Here is an 18,271-nt window from a genome sequence, read left to right as displayed (position 1 = left end):
CGGGCATGTGCCTTTACCGGAGTCGAACCCAGGATCCTTCAGTTCACAAGCTGACGCTCTATCCACTGAGCCAAACTGGCTAAGGCAGAACCTTCCTTACTTTGGTTCTGTGCCCAGTGGCAGGGGCTGCCTCAGGCACATCACCCTTCACTCCCTCTGGTGGGAGGCCTTGAACTTGTAGTTGATTCCCCCAACTCACCTCGGTTCAGACACGGATTTGTTAGGCAAACAGACAGGGGGAGGGCAAACATAGGTTGACAGTTGTTCCTATGAAAATTAATACAATTGCCCGGCCGGTGTGGCTCAGTGGTTGAGAGTCAGCTCATGAACCAGGAGGTCATGGGTTCGATTCCCGCTCAGGGCACATGCCCGGGTTTTGGGCTCCATCCCCAGTGTGGGGCGTGCAGGAGGCAGGCCATCAATGATTCTCTCTCATCGTTGATGTTTCTCTCTTTCTCTCCCTCTCCCTTAAAAGAAAAAGAAAAAAGAAGACAATAATTAAATTACTAAATAATCACACAAGAATAAACGCTGTGTGACCTGCTCACAGCCATAGGCCTACTCTGGCCCCACCCTGTATAAACCAAAGCCTGACTGTGGCCACCGGTGGGTGTCAGGACAATGAACACATGATCGTTTAAATTTTTGGTACTTTCCATGTTTTCTACGACAACATGCTTTATTCTTAGAATTGAAGAGCATTATTTCATCCATCATGCATGCACATCACTACGTTTTGAAGACCAAACCTGAACGGGACTTGTGCAGATAATAAATATAAATACTTGGTCCCTCCCAAAATGACAGAAGAGACAAGCGATCTGGGGTGAGGACGCAGGCTCCCACTGTGCTGTGTGTGTGGGAGCGTGTGCGTGTCGATGAATGCGCATGCGTGTGTCTGTCTACAGCCAAGCAGAGACTCACCTGCGTTCACAGGCACACTGAGGACGATCCCGAGAGACATCAGAGTCGGGTAGGTGACAGCAATTCCAAAATTTAACACGACATTGAACGCTGAAACGGGAGAGTAAGAAGCGGTTATTCGTGACCGGCCCTGGCCAGCCTCCGTGGGGTCCGTCTGACCCCAGCTCCACGGATCACTGCCCTCGGCTCTGACCCCGTGAACTCGGGGCGGGGGGGCGGGGGGGGGGGGTCTGGGATGTGGGGATTAAGAACGACTTTCCTGATGGCTCAGCTCCCCTCCTTCCCTGAAGAAGGAAGAGAAATGTAGTAAAGGTGACCAGTGAGAAGGCGCCGGAAAAGAGGACAGGCCTCCTCACCCTTTGTTCCCCGTCTGGGTGGCAGGGACGCGGGGCTGACTGTGTGAGCAAGGGTCCTGGGGTCTGCATTTTTATTTCTTATTTTTAAACATATTTATATTGGTTTCAGAGAGGGAGGGAGAGGGAGAGAAACGTCAATGATGCGAATCATGGATCAGCTGCCTCCTGCACGCCCCACACTGGGGATCAAGCCCACATCTGGGCCACGTGCCCTGACCGGGAATCAAACCGTGACCTCCTGGTTCCTAGGTCGGCCATCTGAGCCACGCTGGCCGGGCTGGGGTCTGCATTTTCAGACTGAAATGAAGAGGCACCTCCTGGTTGCATTTCTGCCTCGCACCAGACCAGCCTTTTATCAAGTAACGATGACAATGACATTCATGATGATAAGAGGTGATCATATTTATTGAACTCTGACACTTATCGGTGTTCAATAAACGTTACCAGCGTCCAGCCGGCGTGGCTCAGTGGTTCAGCGTCAACCTACGAACCAGGAGGTCACAGTTCAATTCCCGGTCAGGGCACATGCCCGGGTTGTGGGCTCGATCCCCAGTGTGGGGCGTGCAGGAGGCAGCCGATCCATGATGCTCTCTCATCATCGATGTTTCTCTCTCTCCCCTCTCCCTTCCTCTCTGAAATCAATACAAATATATTTTTAAAAAATAAAAAGGAAAGCAGGGAGTTGAATGTGGGTGTTTGTTATATACAGGCAGTGTTTTCCCCAGTGACTGCGGGCGGGGATCGCGGGCGGGGACCGGGCCCGTGCGCTACTCACTCAGCAGGAGGACGGAGAATCCGCACAGGTGCCCCCAGGGGATGTTGGAGAAAGGGCTCCAGTACTCGATGCGGGTGAAGTACAGGACGACGGGGACGCAGGAGATGAAGAGGACGTTAAACACGCCCAGGACGGACAGGAATAAGGCGGCTTCTCCGAACTTCGCGCTGCCCAGGAGCAGCTTGAAGAGAACCTGCGGGGAAGCGGAGAGGCTGCAGACCCCGCTGGCCCAGCTGGGCTCCGGGGAGGCCCTTGAGCTGGGGCTGGACCGCAGGACGGAGCCACCTGACAGCGGGTCCCACCACCAGGCCTGCAGGGAAGGGCGGTCAGACCGGCGCTCACCGCCCAGATCACAAATCCAGTGACATCGAAAATCCAGTGACATCACAAATCCAGTGACATCACAAATCCAGTGACATCACAAATCCAGTGACATCACAGTGGAGTTCCTCTCCAGCTGCTTGGAGAGGGAGCCCCTCACGAATCGTGGCTTCACACTTGTCCGCGTTGCATTCACAACACTGCACCCCAGCTTCAGGGTGAAGACGAGGCAGCCACACGAGTGAGAAGCATCAGCCAGGATCACACACACCTCTTGGGGACCCTAGGAATCCATCTCTGGCCAGGCCGGCGGGGCTCAGTAGGTGAGCATTGACCTAGGAACCAGGAGTCACGGTTCGATTCCTGGTCAGGGCATATGCCTGGGTTGCAGGCTCCATCCCAGTGGGTGGCGTGCAGGAGGCAGCCGATCCATGATTCTCTCTCATCATGGATGTTTCTCTCTCTCCTTCTCCCTTCCTCTCTGAAATCAATAAAAATATATTTTAAAAAATTTAAATGACAAAGCCGCACCCTGTCCGATCTGGTGGGAAATTATCTCACCAAACACTGAGCCGGCCATTGAGGGTCCCTGACCTTCCCCATTCTTCGCTGAACGATGACATCACCAGTGTCACCCTGAAGACCCATGGCCCCACCCACTTTACCCCAAATGCTACAAAGGTTTGGCCACCAATGGGAGGGTCTGGGGAGCTGGAGCCAAGGCTGCCCGGAGCTCAGGCACCGGGGACAGAGGTCCTAAGGCCCAGGCACCATCGAGGTCCCCGCGTCCAGCCAGGCGGCCACGCCGAGGCCCGGGTCCTCACGGCGGGAGGCTCCCGAGCACCCGCCTTACCTTGTAGAGCGCAGACATGGACGCGGAGCCCACCACCAGCGCGATGCCGATGACCGAGTGGCTGTGGAAGCCGTCGGCGTAGGTCATCATCACGATCCCGGCGATGGCGAGGATGGCGGCCACGATCTGCAGGGGAGGAAGGCGGAGGTCAGGGCGGGCACGGACCCAGGGACCCTGCGCGCCAAAGAGGCCGAATGTTCCCGAGAGCTCGCGAGCTGAGGGGAATGGGCCTCCTTTTCAATCCTTTAAAAAATTCAGAGAGGAAGAGGGAGAGAGAAACATCAAAGATGAGAGAGAACCACCAATCGGCTGCCTCCCGCACGCCCCGCATTGGGGATCGAGCCTGCAAACTGGGCATGTGCCCTGACCGGGCATGGGACCCAGGGCCCTGCAGTCCACAGGCCGACGCTCTATCCACTGAGCCACACCAGCCAGGGCTCGCTCCTTCTTTGAGCAACAAGCCAAGGCTGCCTCCTCTAAATCTTTGCTCCTGGGTAGATGGGACAGCACCTGGCGGTGACCACCCCGCTCCTTCCCAGCCCTCTGACGGCACCTCATATGGTCTCGCTTCTCTGCATCCCGACAGCCGGGCCTGTGAGGTCCGCAGATCAGGGCCCGTGTCACACGCCCGCTGCAGGGTGCTCCGATGGGGCGTGTGTCTCTGCCTGCAAGGCCACAGACGGGGCACTAGCCCGAGAGGTGCCGACTCTCTTCTCAGCTGCTGCAGGGCCCTCCCTCATGGCTCCCTCCACCCTGTTCTGGCGGGCACAGGCCGCAGGTGGGAGGGGAGGGCCAGGGAGATGCTCACACGCCCGTCGTGCAAAGGAAAGCATCGGAGTGCACGGGGGATGGTGACTTTGGGACAGCTCCCCAGGGAGAAGTGTGCCAGCTCCAAGGACAAGTCCAAGTTCTTTTAAAAAATATATATTTGTATTGATTTCAGACAGGAAGACAGAGGAAGAGAGAGAGAGAAACATCCATGATGAGAGAGAATCATCCATCGGCTGCCTCCTGCAGCCCCACACTGAGGATGGAACCCGAAACCTGGGCATGTGCCCTGACCAGGAATCGAACCGTGACCTCCTAGTTCATAGGTCGATGCCCAACCACTGAGCCACACCATCTGGGCGGGAAGTCCAAGTTCTGATCTGAGGGGTCACGGAGCCCCAGCAGAGTCGCTGGGGGGGGGTGGGGTGTGGGCATGGGGAGCGCAGGACCAACGTGTGCAATGCAAGTTTCAACCCTGGGTTTACGGAGTGTTTTCTCGCTCTACGGGTCATTCAAAGCTGACCTCTGCTCTCTCTCACACTCACCCGGCTCACATGTAGGGAGCCGTCCTGGCATAAGTGTCTCCTATGCATTTTCTCATTTAACCCTCAACGTTGAGAGGTATTTTCACACATTTCATTTATAGACATGAAAACGGGTTCAGAGAGGTGAAGGAAGTTGCCCCGAGTCACACAGCAGGTGCGTGGCAGAGCAGGGAGGCAGCGTGCGGGCCGGTCAGCCTGCAAAGTCAGTGTCTATATTTACACAAACAGGAAAGTATGACTCACATAGCGAGCCACCGCCGACTGCATTTTGCGATTTGACTCCAAGCGTCCTTGGCGGTTTAGATGTCGAGTTGCTAGTGAAGGTGACACAGTTTAGGCTCAGGCAGTGCCTGCGTGGCAGACGTATTCCAGTGTGTTCCTCCCGCCACAGTCTCACCAGACGACACATCGGCACCTAACACAGAGGCTCCCGAGAGGGGCGGGGACCCTCCGCAGAGACACGCCCCCGTCTGTCTGCCCACCTCTCGGGATTAGTCGTTTTAGCCACTTCACACATCACGTATGTATTGCATGTTCAAACACCACGTGTACCGCGTACAACTCTTCGTTAAGAGAAAGAGGCAGCGAGTTAACAGCGATTTTCCCAACAAGAGAACAGGAACTGACAAAAGAGCAGGCAGCCGGCTGGTGTGGCTCAGTGGTTGAGCGTCGACCTAGGAACCTGGAGGTCACGGTTCGATTCCCGGTCAGGGCACATGCCTGGGTTGTGGGCTCGATCCCCAGTGTGGGCCGTGCAGGAGGCAGCCGATCCATGATTCTCTCTCATCATGGATGCTTCTCTCTCTCTCTCTCTCCTCTCCCTTCCTCTCTGAAATCAATAAAAATATATTTTTTTTTAAAAAAAGAAAGAGAAAAGCCCACAGCCTCAGCTGGGCCTCTCGCTCCTTCGTTAGCCTCTCCTGGTTGGAAAGCGCGGGCAGTGGGTGCAGCCGGACGCCCCCACTCCCGCCTCCCCTGAGCCGCGGGCTGGGCTGGCTCCCCCAGTCCCTTCCCCCCTCCAGCGCCTGGCCACAGCCCGTGGGCCTCGCGCTAGGAGGGGCCGGAGGTCGTGCCCCGGAGCCCCCACGCTCTCCCGCTGTGGCCGCTCCCTCTGCCCCAAACTGCCTCCTGAAACGGGGGAGGCCTCTGCCACCGCCAACCGCCAACCGGAGAAGCGGGGGACCCCTCGGGCCCTCTCACCGACACAGAGACCCACCCCCTGAGTTCCACGGGCCAGGCCTGCCTCACCTTCTCCCCAGAACGGTTCTAGAAGGTGAGCGTGAACGGCTAGTGTGGAACGAGGTGGCTGAGGCTCAGAGACGGGAAGTGACCGGCTCCAGGCTCGACAGCTCGCAGGGGAACCGAGACGCAAGCCTGACGCTGGGCTGGAGTCCCCGCTGCGTTAGGGTCCCTGAGTCTGAACAGCCGGGAAGAGCACACGGAAGCATCACGGGTGACACCGGCCATCCTCCCAGGTCACCCCTGAGGCCGTAAGAGGCCGCACGTCCCAGACACGTTGGCTTCCTTCCGGTCTGACCTGCGCCTGTTGGTTCTAGCCTGGTCACGTGACCTGCACCTGTTCCTCCTGCTCTAGTCATGTGACCTGCACCTGTTCCTTTTGGTCTGGTCATGTGATCTGCACCTGTTCCTTCTGGTCTGGTCATGTGATCTGCACCTGTTCCTTCTGGTCTGGACATGTGACCTGCACCTGTTCCTTCTGGTCTGGTCATGTGACCTGCACCTGTTCCTCCTGGTCTGGTCATGTGACCTGCACCTGTTCCTTCTGGTCATGTGATCTGCACCTGCTTTTTCTGGGACTGCAGCCCTTGTGACCTGCACCTGTTCCTTCTGGTCTGGTCATGTGACCTGCACCTGTTCCTTCTGGTCTGGTCATGTGACCTGCACCTGTTCCTTCTGGTCTGGTCATGTGATCTGCACCTGTTCCTTCTGGCACCGCAGCCCTTGTGACCTGAGTAACTGTCTTAACAACACGAGTCCTCTCTGCCAACTACTCCCAGACCGTTATGTCTGGGAGACTCAAGCTTGTTCCTCAGCCCTCCAGCAGGGGGCAGTGTCAGCTCCCTTCAGTCCCTGGAAATGACCCCAGGGGAAGGTTCTGGGAGAACCTGTGCAGCAGGCAGGCCTGGTTCTGGGTGCGAATCCCCACCGGTTTATCCAGGGGACCCTGCCTGTCTCCCGGGCCAGCTGCTGGGCCTCCCGGATCTCGCCAGCTCCCTGAGCTCCCAAAAACGAGACGAGGGAAACCCAGCACCACTCAGAGCAGGAGCTGTCAGGCGGCCGGCACAGCCTTCTCCCAGGAGGGGTGATGGTTAGAGACCGAAAGTCCATCACCGATGCCGCCTCCTTGCTCCTTGGTTCAGCCGGGTCTGGTGCCGAGGCTGCAGCACAGCCCACACTGGCCCCATGGCCAAGACAGCCAGGCGAGACCAGCTCTAGGATGCGAGGGAAACTCCCCCCTTTTTTTTAGAGAGAGAATAGGAGGGAGGAGAAGAGACAGAGAGAGAGAGAGAGAAACATCGATGTGCGAGAGACACATGATTGGTTGTCAATTCCCAGACCGGGCTGGGAATTGAGCCGGCAACCGAGGTCCATGCCCTTGACCAGAATCGAGCCTGGGACCCTTCAGTCCACAGGCCGACGCTCTATCCACTGAGCCACACCGGCAAGGGCCACACGCCCTCCCCAGGCCGGGTCCCCGACGGGCACGCGCTTCAGGGAACGCTTGTGGAGAAGCCTGAAATGGAAGGTGCTTTCATGGGCGCTTGTCGAGTATGGTTTGCAAGCAAGAAGGTCTGCAAGGCACACGGAGAACAGGGGCCCCGTGCCGGGGTCCTCGCCGCCGCCAGATCGGCAGGAGGGCGGCCAGCAGCTCGGGCTCGGGGGCCAGCGCACGGAGCGAACGAGCAAGCCGATGGGCGGGCGGTGGTCGGCATGAGCGCGGGAGGGAGGCGGGCAGCCAGGACTTACCCTCACGCCCATGAACCTGTCCCTGAGAACGATCCACGAGAGCAAGAACACAAACGCCTTGTTGCAGCAGAAGAGCACGGAGGCGTCCGTGGTGTTTATTTTCTTTATTGCGTGTAAGTACAGGTAGTTTGTGAGTGTCCACAGGACACCAAACGGGGCTGCCTTGGTGAAAAACACCTTCAAAGTCAAGCCATTGCCTCCAAAAAACCGACAGCATTCCCTAAAACAGGAGAGAAGGCAGTGTTATTACCGTCGCACGTTCTCCTACGCCCGTCTCTCTCTTTCGTTGTTTTGTTTTTTATCGATTTCAGAGAGGAAGGGAGAGGGGACAGAGAGAAACATCCGTGGTGAGAGAGAATCATGGATCGGCTGCCTCCTGCACGCCCCCCCCTGGGGAGCGAGCCTGCAACCCGGGCATGTGCCCTGACCGGGAATCGAACCACAACCTGCTGGTTCATAGATTGATTGTCAACCACTGAGCCACAGGGGCCAGGGCCACCCTGTCTTTTTTTTTAAAAAAGCACTTATAGGAAGGGTGGGAGCTTTTTATTTATCATTACTAGAGGCCCAGTGCACGAATTTGTGCACAGGTGGAGTCCCTCGGCTTGGCTGGCAATCGAGGCCTATGGGGGGGCTGGCTGGCAGGGGGGCAGCGGCCGCGGGAGGTTGGCTGTGGGAATGCACTGACCACCAGAGGGCAGCTCCTGTGTTGAGTGTCTGCCCCCTGGTGGTCAGTGTGCATCATAGCGACCGGTCGACGGGTTGTTCTGGTTGTTTGGTCCTAACGGTCACTTAGGCTTTTACAGATATAATTTATGGATGTGCAGTGAAGAGAACATCACGCAATGATCTGATGTCGTGTTATTCCCTCTGTGCACGTCAGGTTGGCCCCTGATGCTTCAACAGAAGGTGGTGCAAGGATCGTGCCAATAATGTCAACCTCTTTTAACTAAGAGGTTGACCCTTCTTACGGGAACACAGTGCAAAGTAGGATTTCCAAGTTCCTTCTGACTCACTGTTACAAAAAAATGACTCATGTTGGGACAGGAGCCATCCAAAGCCAACCGGAAACTTACGCCCCCTCCAAGAACCTGCCTTTGATTCCTGCAAAGTTTGATGGATGTAGACATGGGGGGAAAGGGCGTGCAGACATGGCTGGGTACTGGCAGCCCAAGTGGCTGATGGGAAGTGGGGAGGGGCGTGGGGATCCATCCTGGAGGTGAGATTCCTGGGCCCAGTAGAGCTCTGGTGGCCCTTTGAGGGATTACAGCTCCGCTGAGCAGATTTTAGTTCTAAGGAGAGGAAGGTAATTGTCCCCAGGCTAGTGAGCCTGGTGCTGACGGGAGACGCAAAACTGTGCCCTCACCCGCGTCAGCTGCCTTGCCCACATAGACCTTGATTGCAAGGGAACCCGAGAGAGAGAAAGACCATCAGTCCACCTGCCAGAGACCTCTTCTTGGGCACAAGGAAGGGAGCACAAGAGGTGTCCTCTTGACTGATCTCCACTTAACTGATATGACAGCCTAACGCTCCTCATTCCTGGGCAGATGGAAGGCCCCAGCCACTGGTTCCTACCAACCGAGGCACGTGCTGGCCAAGATTGATTGATTGATTGAAATATATTTTTATTGATTGCAGAGAGGAAGGGAGAGAGAGAGATAGAAGCATCAATGAGAGAGAATCATGGATCGGCTGCCTCCTGCACGCCCCTCACTGGAGATGGAGCCTGCAACCCGGGCATGTGCCCTGACCGGGAACCGAACCGTGACCTCCTGGTTCCTAGGTCGACGCTCAATCCCTGAGCCACGCCGGCCGGGCCAGCAACTCCTCTTTCACCAGCAACATCCTGTGGGTGTGGGTTTGATCCCATCAGCAAAGCCACCAAACACAAAGCCCCGTGACCACGGGCACACCTGCTCCAAATACGAACTGTAACCCAAAACTGTGACAACCTGGAAATGTCAACGGCCCACTGTTGACCCAAGACCAAACCCAGTAGGCAAACAGCCGTTCGCCTGGAAACTAACTCATCAGCTCTACTGAACCAACTAATGTCAGGACACAAACAACCCTGCTTCCCTAATGCAGACTGAGGCCCAGCCCCCACCCGGGGGCGCGAGAAGGAGAAGGTGGGGGCCGAGCCCGAGCCTTGGCAACTGCCCGGGGTCTCTCCTCCCGCTGGGGGCCACAGGCAGAACCTGCTTCTGGAACCCGTCCCTGAAGCCGCACCGTGTCCCCGGCTGACCCGCCGCAGGAAGCGGGCCGAGGGGATGGGGGTGAGGGAGGCCTCTGGCACCCTCGGGTCCCGGGTCTGCCAACCTCCAATGCCACGGGCCCTCCTGAGGGCCAGGAAGGGGAATCATGAGGAGAGGATCCGGTTGGCACTGCATTAGCCAAAAGGGTACTTCACAAAATGACTTTTGTCTTTAAGAGAAAAAGAAATTTTTCCATAAGCCTTTCCATTTTCCTTGGCTTGGCCTCATGTAAAAGAAAGGAACGTTGCCCACACTGCCCTTTTGATTGTTAACCGCGTCCCTGCGAGGGGCACCACGCCGTGTATGTTGGGGGCCACAGGAGAGGGGCAGGCACAGAAAGTGGCCGGTCAGAGCCTGTCCCTGCTCCTGGTCGACTGTGATGGAGGCGCCGGAGAGGGAGAAGCGAGGGGCTGACGTTCGGGGCTTCTTCCCCGAGTCTGTCACCTAATCATCCTCACGTGACTTGGGGTTCAGTTCTCCCCTCTCAGAAAGTGAAAAAGGCGAGGTTCTAGGATGAGAGACTTGCCCATCGTGCCCAGATCGCTGAATTCCATACCCCCCAAGCCCCAGTTCACTCCCCAGCCTGGGCCGGTTCGTCTTCACCACCCACACCCCACACCCCACACCCCAAACAAAGGACACTGGAATCCAAGACCCAAACCTCCGTCCAGCGGGCTCCCAGGGACCCTGAGCGGGGCTCACGGAGCACCGCGACCTCTTCCTTCATCCCAGATGTCATTACTGAACGGGTAGCTGAGTTACGGAGGGAGGCCTCGCTCCTTCGGTCTAAACCGGTGGAGTTTTTCTCCAAGTGAGAAAAGCTGAAGAACAGGTGAGGTTTCGCTTTCAATCCCCACAGCAGCCTCCCGCAGAACGTGTGGGCGCACCGGGCACTCGTTATAAACTCAGAGCCGGGGTCCTCTGGGCAGAAGGTTCCCGAAAGTCTCTAGACACAAGCCTGGAACCCACACCTGAACCAGCCCCCGGGGAGTTCTTGGGGACACCACGCCCCGGGAACTGCCATCCCAGTGACCAGCACGGAAGGGCCCGCCCACAGTCCTGAGAACATTCAATCACACCATCCCCACGACCTTCCCGGAGACGGGGCCTTCACAGTCTCAAGGTCAAACGCTGGCACCTGCCCTACTTACCTAGATTACCATTTCCTTCCCCAGCGTCTTCTCCCACAAGCCCTCAAAACACGGCCGTGCCATCGCTGTCAAAATGAGCTTTCAACAAGAGGGGCCTGGGTGAACCTGGCTTTGTCCTGCAGCTGTGATCTCACTAGGCAAGGAGATCGGCGTCAAAACAAACACGTCACTGAATACAGCAGCCTGACTAACAGAAAATCCCCCACCCGGGAATAAGAACAGTCCCACTCCGCCTCGATCAGAGTCCGCACAACGGAGGAGACGGCTCTGGCCGGAAGCTGTGCCCAGCATGCATCTGGCTTATAGTTTCTTGCCATATATATATATTTTATTGATTTCAGAGAGGAAGGGAGAGGGAGAGAGAGAGAGAGAGAGAGAGAGAGAGAGAGAGACAGAATCGGCTGCCTCCTACTGGGGATCGAGCCCGCAACTCGGGCATGTGCCCTTGACCGGAATCGAACCCGGGACCCTTCAGTCCACAGGCTGACGCTCTAGCCACTGAGCCAAACCAGCTAGGGCTATTGTGCTTTTTCACTGAACAATAGTTCTTGGATGTGTTTCCTTGTCATTGCATATGGTCCATCACCTCCCTATTTATCTGTCGTCTATCTACCTGTCTGTTTGTCTATCTATCTATCTATCTATCTATCTATCTATGTAATCTGCCAATGCTTTGGGTGTTTAACTTAAATTGATATGGTTTCACTGGGAAACTGTAAAATGTCACAATCACACCTTTTTGGTGATGAAGGTTATGAGAGATAAAAATTTAAAATAAAACAAAGGGCGTCAAACGCTATCTGAGGAGCACAGAAGGTTCTTGAGGCTGAAATGTCTTCAGATGATCCTGCTACGCCAGTGACTGTCAACCCATTTCCTTCCATGGCCCACATAAACCGGTCACTAAAATTCTGTGGCACACCAAAACCTGTATTATTTTTCCCCCGATCTGACCACAAATAAAAAAAGATCTACTTTTGATTCATTCACGGGCCGAAGCTCTCTGTGTCCTCTCACTGTGTGTGAGATCCCACACGTGTCAGATGCCAAAGCTCTCCGTGCGTCAGGGCTGCTGCTGGGTGTCTTGGTGAATTCTCCATGCCAGTTATAGACATGTTCATAACACATGTCAGCCCCACACCGATGTCCTGGTGTGTTTCTACATGCCAGTTATAGACATGTTCATAACACGCCTCAGCCCCACATGCCCTCACCCCCGCGGCTTCCCGGCAAGCAGTTGGTCTCTGGAACAGCTCGTTCCCTGAGCGGCTTTTTTACAGGGCTGCCTCGTCCGCTGCCTAACGCGAAGCTTTTGGTGTTTTCGCTGGGATCCCATTAAATTCAGAAATGCACATGGGGAGGCTGACACGTTGATGTTGTTGAGTCTGAGCAGAGTTGAATGTTCTCTTCACAGCGGCCCTATAAAACCCTGTTGTTTATGACGAGGGACTTAACGGGGTTTGGGTTGAGCTTGTAAACGGGCTCTTTTCTTTCATAGAATTTCTATGTGGCTGTTACTCCCACCACCCACGTGGGACTCCTGTGAGCTGGGGGCGTGGCTCCCTCCCTCCTCTCTAAGGAAGATCTACTTAGCCTCACCTGCCCCCCAAAACGGATTCTGCAAAATGCAAATGTCCTCATATCCCTCAGGCCACCCTCAGCGTCATTCTCTCTGCTCCCCACCGCGTGGAGGAAACGTCTTTACCAGGATACAAGGGCATTGTCTGAGCTTAAACACACCAGCGCTCACCCAACTTTTACAAAAATTCACCAAACCGGACGCTCAAAATGAACCATTTGAAAGACCAACACCCCAACACTAATTCATAATGAAATATTAACCAGCCTGTCCCCCTTCTTTGGTGGGTACTTAACGCCCTTCTTTCTTTTTAAAAAATATATTTGCATTGATTTCAGAGAGAAAGGGAGAGGGAGAGAGAAACATCAATGATGAGAGATTCGATAGGCTGCCTCCTGCACGCCCGCTACTGGGGATGGAGCCCGCAACCCGGGCATGTGCCCCGACCGAGAATCGAGCCATGACCTCCTGGTTCACACACCTCAATGTTCAACCCCTGAGCCATAACGGCCCGGCTTAAAGCCTTTCTTTGAAAAAATTCCCATCCTTCCCCCCAAACCCAAGAGCAACAAGCAGCAAATAATGCCACGAAATGGTTCTGACGATACGTTCCTGCGGCAAGGGAGCTGTAGCTCCCAGGGCTTTTAATTTATTTTCTTATAAATTAATAATGCATGTGTGATTGAGAGGAACTCATTAAACGCGAGCGCCATAAAGCCAGGCACTCAGACAGGAAGCGCGAGGAAGGTTCCCGACGTGCTCCTGAGCGGGGACGCTGAGTACACAAATCATTTTGTTTTTGCTCCGCTTAACGCAGGCAACAGCCAACGAGGGAAATGCAATTACAATCATTCTACTGAGAAAAGGCCCAAGAATGGGATTTGCACAGACGTCACAAAAGGCGGCTGCTTCTGGCCCATCTGACCTTTGCCTCCTGTGACCGACTCAACCAGAAGGAATGGGGTGTGGCCACCCCACCATCATGCCCTTTCCACGCCTGAGAGTGGTTACAGGGGACCCACGAATAGCTGGGTGTCTCTTGGGGTACGGTGACCTCAGCTGGAAAACACCTCTGAAATTTCCCAGGGACCCTCCTCGGCAGACCCTAACCCGCCCAGCCCCCGGCCTGCAGGGGTGCAGCGGTCGCCAACCTTTCGGACCTCGCGGATCACCAGTGGTCCCCGGGCCACCGGTTGGCGGCCGACCGCTGGTTTAGAGGACTGGCCGGCGGGTGTCTGGGCAGGTGGCCCAGCCTGCTCTGGCTCGTGCCTGGAGTAGATAAACTGTGTCTGGTGACTCTGTGAAGCATTCAGCACGGATGCTTTGTATAGAAAGAGGATTTGGCCTGATTTTGCTTTAAAAACGAGGCATCGTCATGTCCAGTGGTTGCGTTTCCCACAGGCCCTCAATTCCCGAGCGGAGGTAGGCCGATGAGGAATGTCATAACGAACAACGCAGATGCCAGAAAGTCCCTTTGCTCTGTGGCCCCCGTTAGAAATAAAATAGCTCAGCCCGGCCGGCGTGGCTCAGTGGTTGAGCATCGACCTATGAACCAGGAGGTCACAGTTCCATTCCCGGTCAAGGGCACATGCCCAGGTTGTGGGCTCGATCCCCAGTGGGGGGCGTGCAGGAGGCAGCCGATCCGTGATTCTCTCTCATCATGGATGTTTCTATCTCTCTCTCCCTCTCCCTTCCTCTCTGACATCAATAAAAACATATATATTAAAAAAAGAAGAAGAAAGAAGGGCCCATACGCCCACTGTTTTGTTTGAGCAGCAGCAGCAGATCCTAGCCAGAACTCCCAATTACAAATTAAACTCGCTTAGGTCCACTTAACTGTAAAATACACCGCTTTCCTCTGTGACGAAGAGCAGCCCAGCATTTCCCTCTGGCCTCAGGGCGATCTGGGGGCCTATCACAGTTTCCTACCCTCTTAGTCCCTGCCTGTGTCTGGCCGCTGTTCACAGGAGGTACACTGCGTGTCTCTCTAGCAATTTCTGGCTAAGCTGACCCTGAGCCTGCCCAGGCCGGCTCGGTTCCGGGTCTGGTTCCAGGCTCCTGCGGGCCTGGCCTCCGGCAGCCACTTGGAATCCTTTTCCCTGGGGGGCGTGTGTGTGAGGCTGGCCTGTGGCTAACCAAGCCCCACCAGGACCCTTCTTCTAAAAGCAGTGCCCTGGCCCTCGCCGGTGTGGCTCAGTGGATAGAGTGTCAGCCTGCGGACTGAGGGGTTCCAGGTTCGATTCCGGTCAAGGGCACATGCCCGGGTTGTGGGCTCGATCCCCAGGAGGGGGTGTGCAGGAGGCAGCCGATCCATGATTCTCTCTCATCATGGATGTTTCTATCTCTCTCTCCCTATTCCTTCCTCTCTGAAATCAATAAAAATATATTTTAAAAAATTTAAAAAAATAAAAGCAGTGCTCTGATTACACCTTTCCTTTAAATGATTTCAGAGAGGAAGGGAGAGGGAGATGAAAACATCAATGATGAGAGAGAATCATGGATCGGCTGCCTCCTGCACGCTCCACACTGGGGATCGAGCCCACAACCCGGGCCTGTGCCCTGACCGGGAATCGAACAGTGACCTCCTGGTTCCTACGTCGACGCTCAACCACTGAGCCACGCCGGCCGGGCAGCCTCTTTTTGAAAGGACAGCAAACCAGTGGACTCCGTATGAGAAAATAAAGTCAGTGAAGGCCAGACGCGGCTTTGAGTGTGACAGTCACATGCAGGGTATTCAGACACGCGAGGGGGGTGCCTGGGTTGGGAGGGGAATGAGTCATCGGGTCCTTGCAAGGGACAGATCTGAGCCAGAGAGAGCCACCGTCACCCGGCTCCGCCGACTCCCCATCCCGAGGAGCCGGCTGGAGCCAGAGCGCCCCACTCCCACCCTCTCTGGGGACCTGCCCCAGGCTATTTTAAAAAATATTTTTATTGACTCCAGAGTGGAAGGGAGAGGGAGAGAGAGAGAAACATCAGTGATGAGAGAGAATCATGGATCGGCTGCCTCCTGCACGCCCCACACTGGGGATCAAGGTAACATCCCGGGCCTGTGCCCTGACGGGAATCCAACCGTGACCTCCTGGTTCCTAGGTTGACGCTCCACCACTGAGCCACACCAGCCGGACATGCTCTAGGCCAGTGGTCACCAATCTTTCGGACCTCACAGACCACCAGTTGGCGACCGCTGCTCTAGGCCATTTTAGAAGATGCCCCCTGCCTCTCCTGCTTCATATAAAGGAGCTCCCAGGGCTGGGGGGGTGAGTGGGGGGGAAGGAAAGAGGGGAGGCCTGGAGGTGGAGGAGCGGGTGTTCACCACCCCAGAGGAGGGCGGGCAGGGGGGTGGGGGGAGAATTCGGCCGTCCCACTAAGACATCGGGGGACCCCTGATTGTCAGGTCTGTCCCAGCCCTGCCCCAGGAGCCCCCCCGCCCCCGTGGGAGACCCACCTGTACCGCTGCCTCACCGACGGCCGCTCCGGGGCCTTGCACGCGTGGCCCACGTAGTACAGAGGGAAGAACAGGCAGTTCCAGGAGGTGGCGAACCAGGTCAGGGTGAAGGGCGCGTCGAAGGTCCGGAAGGTGCGCTTGGCGAGCTGCGTGGCGCCGGCCCAGGAGGTGCACACGCTCAGCACCACCGCCAGCCCCCAGCCCAGCTTGCGCAGCCGCGGCCCCGAGCAGCGGCAGCAGCGGCGGCTCCCGCGCCCGGCCTCCGACCCCGCCGCCGCCGCCGGGGCCTCCGCGGGGGCCGGGCCCTCCCGGGGGCGCTCCTCCCCTGCGGAGAGAAGGCGCTCAGGTCAGCGGGCTCCACATCTCCCCAGAACGGGGCACCCACCCCACCCACAGCCATGGTCAAGGCCAAGGCTAGACACCCTGGGAAGGGGAGGGACAGGGTGTGTGGAGGCAGCTTTTTGAAACAAAACAGACCAGGGTCATGGCCAGCCGCCCAGGAGGACACAGGAGGGGCCTTTGGCAGCTTCCTGAAAGGACACTTAAATAGATGTCATCACCTGACCGACCGGCTGGCGTGGCTCAGTGGTTGAGCCTCGACCTAGGAACCAGGAGGTCACGGTTCGATTCCCGGTCAGGGCACATGCCCGGGTTGCGGGCTCCATCCCCAGTGTGGGGCGTGCAGGAGGCAGCTGGTCCATGATTCTCTCTCATCATGGATGCTTCTCTCTCTCTCCCTCTCCCTTCCTCTCTGCAATCAATAAAAATATATTTTAAAAAATAGAGACATTTTAGGGGAACCCGGGGGAAGGTCAATGGGGGGGAAAAAAGGAGACATATGTACTACCACCTGCAATACTTTAAACAATAAAATAAAATTAAATAAAAATAGAGACATTTTCTTGGGTGTTCCTCATCTCCAGAACCCTGACCCCCACGTGTGGCCTACGGGCGGCAGCATCACCCCCACCACCCCCACCCCAGCTTGTTGGAAATAAAGGCACAATCTCAGGCCCCACCCACAACCCCAGCCCCTGAATCTGCATCCCAACAGGTGGCCTGTGTGCGCGGCCTTGGTCTTGGGATGCCACCCCCATCCCCCCAGGACACACAGACGGCTGGAGGGTCAGCATGTAGCCTGCGTGGGCTCCGGGTGCTGCTGTGCTCCTGGGCCTGGGTCGGGGCGGTGCTGGGGGCTGGGTTCCCACCTGAGGAGGGCTCACACCTGGACCTCTGAACGCTCCCGGGACCTGCCCCAAAGCCCCTGCCTGTCCGGTACTTAAAGGCACAGATACCGAGATTCTCAGCCTGGGTGGCGCTAACCACTTAGCACACTGGCTGGGCTCCCTCTTATCTCTTTTTAAAACCCTCACCTGAGGGTATTTTCCCATTGATTTTTAGGGAGAGTGGAAGAGAGAGGGAAAGACAGAGAGAAATATCGATGTCAGAGAAACGCATCCATGGGCTGCCTCCTGCACGCGTCCCGACCAGGGCCCGGGCCGGGGAGGAGCCTGCCACCGAGGTGCCGTGCCCTTGACCGGAATCGAACCCGGGACCCTGCAGTCCCCAGGCCGGCGCTCTATCCACTGAGCCACACCGGCCAGGGCCCTCTTCTCTCTTCATTTGCTCTAACTGGCTGCCTGCCACCGGCCAGCCTTCCTCCCACTTCGGAGCGTTACTTAGAAACCGCGGCGGGCAGCTGGCGCTGGGTGAGGCCGGGCCGCGCACCCCCGGGCGTGTAACTTCTGGAAAGCAGCCCGCAGCCCGCAGCAGGCTCTGGGGCGCCCGTTCCCACAGACCACGGCACGGCGGCCCCCGTTCTTTCCCTCTGTTTGCTTTTCATTCCGGATTGTGTGCGTGTCGGTCAGCCGGAAACTTAAACAGAGCTGTGCCTTGCGTCGGGGGCAACCAGGGGCGGATGGGGACTCCCCGGAGCCGGCGGGCTGGCCTTTCCCGTTGGCCTGGCACCAGGCCTGCAGCCCCGGGGCCCACGGCGCTAGGAGGGCGTCTCCACTCCAGGGGTGAGGCGGGGAGGACAGAATACACCGGGGTCAAACTTACTCTATTTTGTTTAAACTTTAAGTAAAGCTTTCAGCAGCTGTAACAGCCTTAAACCAGGTGTTGCATTATCTTGCTTTCTGGAACGTACTAAAGGGTGTCCCAAAATTCACGCAAGAAGTAATTCTGATAGAAAACACAGGTTGATAATTAAAGATTGTAAATTTTTATTGATCCATAAAGTATACAGTATAGGGTTATGTATGGAATAGCACATCGGGTCAACGGCCTCCACGGCTTTGCTGGCACATAG

At 56.4% G+C, this 18,271-nt stretch overlaps 1 protein-coding gene across 1 annotated transcript; it reads right to left on the bottom strand.

The window, feature by feature from the left end:
• Positions 1-924: 924 nt before the first annotated feature.
• On the bottom strand, positions 925-16,285 carry LOC102430410 (putative thiamine transporter SLC35F3; the record flags this gene model as incomplete). The annotated part of the gene is made up of 5 exons (XM_006108503.3): positions 925-1,014; positions 2,056-2,248; positions 3,230-3,355; positions 7,531-7,750; positions 15,961-16,285. Coding segments are annotated over 5 exons (954 nt in total), but the record flags the coding sequence as incomplete, so codon positions are not given.
• Between the last annotated feature and the right edge of the window lie 1,986 nt (positions 16,286-18,271).

Source organism: Myotis lucifugus, unplaced genomic scaffold (assembly GCF_000147115.1).
Source record: "Myotis lucifugus unplaced genomic scaffold, Myoluc2.0 scaffold_2512, whole genome shotgun sequence".
In the NCBI taxonomy this organism is placed as follows: Eukaryota; Metazoa; Chordata; class Mammalia; order Chiroptera; family Vespertilionidae; genus Myotis; species Myotis lucifugus.
Note: the sequence above shows the minus strand (reverse complement) of the source record. Positions and strands in the feature narration are given on the sequence as shown.